Below are 10,442 nucleotides of genomic sequence, written 5' to 3'. Positions count from 1 at the left end.
ATCGTCGGTAGGTTTCCAATAGTTTAAATTCCAAAACTGTTGTTTTCTTGAGTCACAAACAGTTGAAATGTATTTGTACAAAACGGTATGCGCAGGTTTTACAGCGAAAGCAAGCAGGCAAATAACGCCGGGAACGCAATTAACTCTTACTGGGGCGCGCAGTAATTCCACAAGCGCAAGTCACATTGCAACACATGTTAATTACACGGTGAATCTAAAACGCCCTTTGTTAGGTCAACTGTTGGACACAAAACGGTATAATTACACAACAGAAACGTTCAAGATAGGGCAATTTATCATGCCGCCTGGAGGTTAGAATTACTTACACGCAAGGTGTCGATTTATACCTTTTTCACCATTCTAAGTGTTCACACGGGCGGCGTGGATAAATGTAGAGTTATACTGGTATGCAGTACCACGAACAGACAAACGCTATTTTTATCTACAAAAGTCCATAAATTGAATTACTATAATAACTTAATTAGGCCTGATGTATCGGTCACGCCAATCTTGCAACATTTACATCGATCTTACTGTTTTCGTTTTTAGAAGATTGGACGATTTTCCTATTCACATGTAGTTGTCAATTTTTTTTTGCCGTACATGCTGGTGGCAAAAGTGGTTCGAAGACGTCGGAGCCAGTATAAGTCGTTTAATTTCAAACCGCAAACAATTATTTGGAGAGGAATTTTTATTTCGAGTGTTTAACAAACAACAGTATTTAACTGGAACGGTTACGTAGTGTTGAAAACTTAATGGCATCATCGTTCGGGATCCCCACCCCCCAAAATTTGTCTGTTTAAACAACTGAATAAACGCAACTACAATAAATTATAGGACAAAATCCATGCAAAAACCACCCAACACTTGCTATAAGTGCGTTGAACTTACCATTGTTTGGAGTATTGTTACCGAACACGTGTTATTGTTACGAAACAAGTATCATTTTTCGTTCAATCGGACGTTAAAAGAGACATAGCACCCAACAACAGGCAGGGTTTTTAATTGTTTTGTCGTTATTTCAACTCGTATTCTAAACTTATGTTAGTACAACAATCCTGTAATCGAAATAAACCTGGTCTTTCTCATGCGTTACTTACCAGATACACCATTTTTGCGACAAGCACGACAATTTTTCTTATATGTTCGACACGCAATAAACAATCGACGCCCTGGTTACATTTTATGCGTTTGGCCGCATTGTGCGGATGAAACTTTCGTGCCATAGAAAAGTGCGGATAGTCTTTGAAAAGGTTGAAAAGCACTGCCGAAAGCAGAGGCTTTTTCTGCCAACTTACGTTTTTTTAGCTCCAGCTATGCTTTAGTTTCGTGCAGTGAGATTGAAACTGGCTCTTCGTATGCCAATGTTTGACGACCTATCGCTTAAACCAATGAGCTTTTTCTAATGAAACAAGTGACCTATATATATGTCAATCGATTCGACCACCAAGACACCTCGTGTATAGTTTTTAAACATTTGTACTGACGGAAAATTTAAACATTGGTATCACGAATGGAAATGGACCGTACCTCCAGAGACAGAAGAGTTGGGTCATGCTCGTATTAAAAAAAATAATCGAACGTTCGCTAACGTTGGTGATAGTAATCTTCTGCACCTGTAGGTTTCAAACCAAGAGATAAATCAATTCATTTTATATTAACTTGATAACGCTTTCCTAATGTTTTTCAAGTTGGTTCTTGTTGACGTGGGTTGATTTAATATTTTTGCATTTTTATCATGCTGTCAGGTGGTGCAAACATTAGATAATTTTTGAAGTGGCTGATATGATTAAAATTGTACTCGTTAAACCTTAACCGGTGGGAAATTTCGGGTTGCGTATTAGTCGGCATAACAATAATAAAAAAAGTTCTGTATTCACTGTGTGGCGTACGCTTATATCCAATTGGCCAAGCAGTGCGGTTTAGAACTAGAAGCTGACACGATAGCTGGCAAGCTTCATTGTAAATGTGTACCATTGTTAAAAAATTAGGTCAAAAAGTTACTTTAAAATATTAGTGGGAAATAAAGATTCAGTCTAAACTGTAAGTGAAAAATAAAAGAAAAAAGGAAGAACCACTGTAAACTATGGTGATTGGCGTTACAATTGAACTATTTTTCATAAATTAGTGTCATTTGAAATTTTTTTCAAATTTGAGAAACACAATCCAAATATTGTTTCAAAGAATCTGTATTTTTGAAGTGAAAAAAACAAAGTGATGCATCCAAATTTAATGATGTTTACTGTCATCCTTGGGAAATGGAAATCTTTCAATTGTTAGAGCTCCAAGGAAAAGAACGAAACCAGGAAGAAGGCCTCTCTTGAACAACTATAGAAAAATACAAAATACTTTAACCAAGTTCACAAACACATTCCAATTTACACACTTTATTTTATTATTCTTTACTACAACAACAACCTGTATACAGCCCAAAAATTACTTATCAATCAATTCCTTGAAAGGTCAGTTGCTGGCAATTGTCACATTTACATTAACTTTAGGCATAAATATCACAAAAAATATTTAATGGAACAAACCCTAGGTATCGAAGTGGATTTGTTAGGTGTGGAGTATATCCAAACATCATTTCTTAACCATGGATTGTTTAATCCCTTTGCTTTAAGTCGCTTTTGAACATCTTCATACGGAGTTCCCTCAATTTTCCAGCTTCTGTATAAATATTGTAAGTAGCACTTTTACAACATCTTATGTAAGATATGTGATTCCTTAGACTGGCCTGGACTGCTGCTAAATCATCTAACCAAGATATTGTTTTGTAGAATATATATATTTCACATGCGGATACAGACAGACCGGTAACCCTAATTTTATCCATTAGGGAGCGCTACTTTTGCAGCATTTTTTTTATTTCCTTTTGGTTGGGATACAATCTCTAAGATCCACATTCATTTCAAGGCGTCGAACTTTTCTTCGAGTACAAAAATAACAACCATATGCAAAGAAAAATAAAGAAACAAAACAACTTTGGACAACGAGACTCAGGTAGAACCCAACGGTCGTATTAATTTTTTTTTCAACTTAACATAAGTTCCGCTATTTCAAGTACTGCGAAACTCACCCAACCGTCTCTGGAAAGTTACATAAACATTATGACAACCTGAACAAATTGTTATCTGATGTTGCATACACAAAAAATGCAAATCAAACACTTCCATATTTAAACCCTGCAACTGATCTACGTCAATTGTGCCACAAAGGTTGGATAATTTCCTCTATTATTACAGTGACAATTAACAACGAGAGCCTTTTGTATCGCAATTAATTTAATACAAAACATAGGACTTAAGCAGAGTTTTGTAAAGCTGCAGCATTGCTGCCGGAGCGCACCTATAAATGATTATGGTCACTTATAAGCTATAGACCCCCATTCTTTATTCATACAATTTATCTTTTTCATGCTGTGCTACGCTCTCCATAAAATTACCACTGCAATGGTAATCAGTATGTTGAGAGAGAAATACGTATAATTATCACAACAGTTGTGATATTAAGCTTTAAATGTAAGTTCCATACAAGGTAAAGAAACAAGTAAACACATTGAACGCTGCAAACGAAATTTTAAATACCAACGTTTTTTTCAAGTAGGGCGTTTAGAAATTGGACACTGATGAACGTTAATCTAACCATCCAATTTTGGGTATGAGCAATGTACTGTAGTCTTTGTGCTATGGTTGGAAAGCTAAGACAATTTTCTTTTTCTGTCAAAATTGACAGGAAAATCCGACATCATGCAAGCCTTACCTTAGAGAGTGTACCCCGACCAACAAAAAATGAAAAAAAGTTGTTACAACAATAGCGCCACCTAAAGGATAAAATTGGGGTTACTGGTCTGTCGGTATCCGCATGTATATATTTCACCTATACGGCATCATCAGTATTCTTATTCAAACAGAGTAAGATATGAACGAAGACATCTAAAAATGTGGCCATCTATTTCTACAGGTTGACCAGATTGGAAATAATGTCGTGCACTTTAGCGAAAATTTACCGATTATCCGCACAATATTAATGAGCTAATGCATTAACATACGAAAAAATGGTTGCGATTGTCTGCACAATTAACGATCGCTGAAACGAAACCCTCCGCGCCAAAAAACAAACTTTCCAATCTGGCAGGTTGAACACTGACAATATAATACTTGCATTAACTGTGACTTTTATTTTCTAAGATATTAAATGCAAACAAACATAATTAAATTATATTACAACACCTAAAAATATATATAGTATGTTTTGATAAATTATAGACCAACATATGCACATCCAAACTAAACAACTTTATTCGTACTTTGCTGACTCTTTTCCAGTTATTTAAAATAAGTTATATAACTTAAAGAAAAATCTCATACAAAATACAGGTTAATCAACTTTTGTAACAACGCTCAAGTATGCAAGATGCAAACTAAAGTATAGGCCTAGCCTACTGTCACTAAACGCATCAGTAGTTACACCTACTTCCAATGTGGTTTGTATTTTTCTGGAATCTCCTCCCAGATGTACCCCATTGTTTCTTCTCAAAGCTTTCCAGCACTTTTCAGAACCTTGCTTTCCAGGGTCTAGTGTACAAGGTACAACAAAACAAAACACTGCAACTTAAAGTGCACTTCTTTAATTTAATGACCTTGGAATTCGTTAGGTGGCGCCAGACGTGGTAAGCTCGTAAATCTATTTTTCTTTTTTTGCATTGTCGTACGCTGCTTTTACCTTCATGATGTTTAAATAAAAGAAAAACTTTTACAATAAAAATCAATGAACAATTACCTTTTTCGCCAAATCCCCAAAATTTAAAACTATTTCAGTTCTGCAGCATGATTTAATTGCAACTATACCCAAATAATGACGATTAGGCTATGTAGTAACCCAACAAATAATGTGTTTAATTTTTTTGAAGATAATAGCACAGCTTAGCAGCCTGTTATATTAGTAGGCAATTATGGTTACCGACCCACAAACCGTAAACATGCAATAAGTTTTACATTGATTTTCATCGTAGATTTACCTGAGTTTGGTATGAACATGATTTAAAAACTTTTTGCTGCATTTTACGGTTATAGCCTATCAATGATGTCCATGCTATACTTTGGTTCTACATTTTGCCTAACTGCAATAAGATAGGTTAGATGATAGGCCGCAGAAAAAGTTCTGAAATTTTGTTTTTCAATCGAGTATGCGTAGGATTTCAATCTGCCAAGTTGTTTCGTGCAGTGGATATAACAACAAATGTGTGAAGCTTTTTTATGCTTAACTTATTTAACATGCAGCCAAAAAAACATTTCGGGCAAATAACCGTTAAGGAATTTCCTTGAAAACGTTTGAATGTTGTATCACAAATACAATTATGTGCAGAAGATAAAAGGTTGAGATTTACTGACAATCTTGGCGTTACTATTAATAGCCAACTTTTCATAATTCGGCCGAAATTAAATTAAGCTTGCCTAACACCGCTGCGGCTTTCAACAACTTGGTTAAGAAAAAACAGCTTAAAGACACTTCACAGAAAAAGCAAACAAGACAAGTACGTTTTATTTAAACCGGTGGCTCTCAAGTGATTTACTTTCAAACCGAGAACAATGAAGTTAAGCTTGTAAAATTAGATTTCTCTCTCTCTCCAATGAAGCAATAACTTGTCGAAATCGATAAAGGCTCCTTCTGCAAGGAAATGTTGACTGATTTTACGAAATATTTGTGAAAGATTTTTTTTACGTATCCAATTCACAAAAATTAAGGATTTAGTTTATTTTTGTCTTAAAATATTCCTACATATTGTGTTCAGTGTTGTAGTTTATGCGCAATGCAGGTTCAAATATCATCAAGTGAACAAGTGTCGCAAGATACTTTCTCTAGCTAGTACAGTAACGCAGATATCCTATCCTGTAGATTCTGTTTAAGACAATGAAGTAAACGTTTATTTGTTGTGTGGTTAATGCATCATACGGTGGGTATGAGAGTTGTTGTGTGGCTATGTAGCCTGTTTTGATGTGTTTGTTAGCAACGCAAACATATTAAATTGTGCAAAGAAATAGACAACATACGACGTGGAGCCGAAGGTATTCTGGCGACTGAAAGATCCATAAACCGTTTTGTATGACAAATGCCAGATAGAGGCTTGAACAAATATGGTGTGGGGAGAATATTTGGTCACAAGTGCGTCAGAGGTCCGAAGAGCAACTGTTTTTCTTTCACAACTTTGTACATGAAGACAGACACGAAAATTGCCGTGGATAGCGATCTAAACTATCGAGGGGAAACTTACGATCAAATGAGAGGCTGTAGGTGAACGAAAATTCCCCATTATCAGATCCATGCCAATTTCGTTTTCACGCTTAAACGAGATGCTCTGTTTATTTGCTATACCATAGCTCCAAGAAGCTGCTTTTCCCCAAATGAGATCGTGCCAAGAAGGCGTCATATCTTTCGTGTGAACAGTGTTTAAGGGCAAACAGACCCCGACCGGACTAAGTTAAAGATTGACTTGGGCATGAATGATGACAAATGTTTGGAAGTCGGCGGCCGCTGATCTTATCACAGAATCAATACCAGAGAGAGTGTTTTGCAGCTGCCATATGGTTTGAGTTTTCTGATTGAAGATGAAAAACTTTGCCTAGCGTTGTCATGTTAAAGGGATGCCATGGTGGCATAGGCTAAGATTTAGCACATGTAAATATGAGAAATGAGACAGTATCGGGCAAAAGCAGCAGGCCATAAAAAAGTTGAGTTTAATGTATTTGTGATGTAGATTGTTGTGTAAATTATACTTTACCACCTACAGCACGACGCCCATTCGACAATTGCTTTAACGTAGAAACGTAGAGTTTCATAAATTATGTCAAGCTGTTTTGCAGTTTGAAACCCTATAGTTATTATGAGACATTCAGGTGTTATTTGTACCCCTGAATCGGGAAATACAGCAAAATATGGTCGATTTTGCTGTTTGCAGTTCTCAGAAATGTATAGGCACGACTGCAGCAACGAAATATAATTTCATAACAAGATCAGCAACAGTCTTTGAAAACCGTGACTGGTGGGTCGTTTTATTGATGATCATGCGATTGTTCGATGACAGTTTATTTGCTTTGCATCGGCCAGCATAGGTTCGACATTAGATTAACGCAAACAAAAGCTTTGTTGGTCTCTCGGAGTCGCGTATTGTCTGTCAGACTTTCTTCTAAAAAGCACGAAATGATTTATCAAGTCCGGAAAATTTCTGTTAACACAAGTTGGTCGTGTCAGGACTGGTTCGTTTTCATCCTAGTCGTTGCGTGCCTTTTGTTGGGGCCCAGAAGATTTTTACCGATCAGTGTACTTAAGTTTGTTGCGTGTGGTCCAAGAGTCAGTGCGAACGACACTTCTGACGTGAAAAACATCCATTCGAGGGGATTCGCAGCCTTGAAGTGGTTTTGGCTTACGTTAGTTCCAGCGACGAGCGGCAGTGAAGTGCCTTTGTTGGCGAGTGCGCGACCAGCTTTGCGACCGTGTGCAGACATGCAAACTGCCACGTAATCCCTGCCCTCAAATCCCCAGAACTTAAAACAAAAATTACGCACGGTGTCGCAAAAGGTCAGTTCTTGTCGCTTACGGCGATGCCGTGGATATTTTCCCGCGAAGCTCTTTTGTTTGTTTACCCGCTGTCGCAACTCGTGGTTAAGTTGTCACTACGAAAATGATCACACTTGGTTTAACTACGTGGAGACAAGCTTTTTACTCTCCCATCATCGTGTATGACAGTCATTGGGTCAAAGTTCAACAGTAGATAAGCACATAGTTGTGCCAGCAGGTGTCGTCCGTTTATGTGCTGCGATGGGGGCATAAAATAATAAAATCACCTATTTAGGTTTTTGTCAGTAAACAGGAGGCTATAAACTGCAGTCAGTCAAACCCTTCATGCTGACCGTCAGTGGAATCTAACGTAAGTCACGCGAATCTTTTTTTCTTGCGGCGAAAGTAACATAAGGAGTAACATAAGTATGGTGATTTTACTCTTATTTCAGTTCTGAAAAAAACCTGAAAAGCAAAACGGAAGCGCTAATGGTAGAAACTGTTGTTATTCGTCCATTATATGGAAATAATGGCAAAACCAACAGCAGGCAAGAGCCATGCGAGGTCAGCGAGTCACAACCCCTTCAAAGCGCGTATGTTTGCACAGCGGTAGTGGAGACAGTTGTTGTACACCCATTTTCTGGTCGCGTTGGTTGTAACCAGAAATTAGTGAATCACTATGGCGTAGACGCAGCGGTAACAATAGGCGTGTCGCTCGTTAAAGCAATGCGAGGGTATACAACTCAGCGGGGTGCCACATTATTACAACACACTGGGGCGGTGTATTTACGACGTATAGTGCTGTGATTCTTATCCTCGTCGCAAAAGAGAAAGTATTTTTGGCTCCTAAGCCCTTTGCTTTATGCTGTACAAATCATTAGTTTAAGTTCAGTATACAACTGCAAAGTCATGTAAAGTAATTATTGTAATAAATTATAATGACAAGCAATGTTACAGGGGATAGGCTTAGAATAAGTACAAATGGTATGAAAAGTTGGATGAACAGTCTTGAGAAAGCTGTTACAATTTTGTGAGAGGAAAAGAGTGTGCATCATGAGTTACCCATATATTATGATTACATTTAAAATTTCCTAAATAATTCAAAAAATTATCTATTGTGTATATGATCATAATGTTCATGACGCAAGGGGTCAGACGTTGTGGTGTTTATGGCCACAGTGAAATTCGCCGAAGTGCAATTTATTGTGGTGAGTTGTGACGTAGTTCGTGGCTGTGTGTGACCTCTTAAATCTGACTATATCCGATGAAATATTGCCTGATGACAGGCGATTAACCAAGCCGCATTAAAAACAATTTTCCCACGATTTCCGCACGTGTTGTTGCGCAATATTTCCTAATTTTTTGATTCACAATGTGTCAACACAAACGTTTTCGTCAAGTGTAGGATACATTAAGATAGCTGTTTACAATACTCTTGACCTGCGGTAGTTGCTAAAAATTGTATCCAATTGGCGTAATTGCCTCGTAAACATTTAGAGCTAATGAGATTACCTGCATGGTTCACTAATTGATTCGGCGAGCAGTGCGGTCACAAATGTGGGCGTATTTTCGATCGACGAGGATTCCTTAAAAATGCTAATCGAGGTCATGGCCGTCACAGCTTGCGACAACATGGCACGGTGACTGCTAACGTTGGAATGAAGTATTTTCTGTGGCCGCCACATGCGAGGTCACGGATATCGTGAGAGCAACGCAAGAGGCTAATCTGCAAAAATGCATACTTGGGCACTACGCAGCACCTCTCGCTTTAGGATAATCCCGACTACTACGGAGCAAAGTTTATATACTGCCTTGTTTCTAATCTTTGGTGCGGGTTATGAACTTGGCGCACGGCAGGGATTTAAGTATCTGACAAATCCATGCGACTTGCGCAAGCGAGTAGCCGGACAAGTCGCCGTAACAACACGTGCTGGCAAAGCGCATCAAGCACCTGCGTCACTCAGCACAGTGCGGCAATTGTGTAAGCGGACTAGCCAGATATAGACACGCATGCGCAGTTCTGCAATCGGCGTAGGAGTCCAAACTGACGCACAAATTTATATTTATTGGTCGCGTCGCACCCACTTTGGTCATACCAGGTTCCGCCTCAAACCAAAATCTACGGCATATTGCTGCCGTAGGTTACATCGTGTAGGTGGGCGCGTTGAAAAGATTGCAGGTTGTTAGAGCGCAAGATTTGGCAGCGGGGTAGGAGCAAACGATATCACGATCGTCTTGCTCAAATATCTCGCCTTTAGCAGGAGGGCGGATAAAGTTCCTTTGAAGGTCGCCAACCAGCAATTTGTGATTGGAATTATAAGATAAACCGCACATAACCGAGGTGTTAGATTGCAAGTGATTGCGTCGTTAAACCGCCGAGCTCTATCATGTTAACCTTGTCACATGTAGGCCAAGTGGCAATTTCAAGTGTTGCGGATTTTTTCTAGTACGACTAAATGCAATCAAGGTAGAATTTTAACGACCGCAAAAGGCGCACTGACGTAACTAAGCAACGAAGTAATTGAGCAAATCAGCTTATCGCAGTTGGTCGGCTGCTTTATCTTGGAACATGCTGCTAAACGCAACCAGCGCTCAGCAAACCCACTCGGTCCGTATTACGTGCCCATGGATTCAAGCACGAATTCTGCGTCGGTAATAGTGCTTAGTCGGCATTTCCAATAAACAAAAGCGATCGTCATGGAGTGCAGGGTAGGCGTGTCCTATTGGATTAGTGGATAGTTTATTGAACCGCCCGGTAGAAGATTATACAGTTAAACGGGCGCGAGCAGTTTATTCGTGTCGTTATTAGCGAAAAGTTGATTACGATGAGAATGTGGACGGTGGTGCGGATCTAACAACGGGCGCAAGGCTATCCACAGATTATA

The 10,442-nt window shown here is 38.7% G+C and overlaps 1 protein-coding gene across 1 annotated transcript; it reads right to left on the bottom strand.

Moving 5' to 3' along the window:
* Positions 1 to 1,853: 1,853 nt before the first annotated feature.
* Positions 1,854 to 4,619, bottom strand: LOC145913768 (NADH dehydrogenase [ubiquinone] 1 beta subcomplex subunit 3-like). The gene is made up of 3 exons (XM_083001527.1): positions 4,477 to 4,619; positions 2,538 to 2,670; positions 1,854 to 2,328 (listed from the first exon to the last, which is right to left on the bottom strand). Exons 1-3 carry the CDS (start codon positions 4,524 to 4,526, stop codon positions 2,230 to 2,232), a joined length of 282 nt encoding a protein of 93 aa, XP_082857653.1. The 5' UTR covers positions 4,527 to 4,619; the 3' UTR covers positions 1,854 to 2,229.
* Positions 4,620 to 10,442: the final 5,823 nt, after the last annotated feature.

Source organism: Ascidia mentula, chromosome 9 (assembly GCF_947561715.1).
Source record: "Ascidia mentula chromosome 9, kaAscMent1.1, whole genome shotgun sequence".
Classification (NCBI taxonomy): Eukaryota; Metazoa; Chordata; class Ascidiacea; order Phlebobranchia; family Ascidiidae; genus Ascidia; species Ascidia mentula.
Note: the sequence above shows the minus strand (reverse complement) of the source record. Positions and strands in the feature narration are given on the sequence as shown.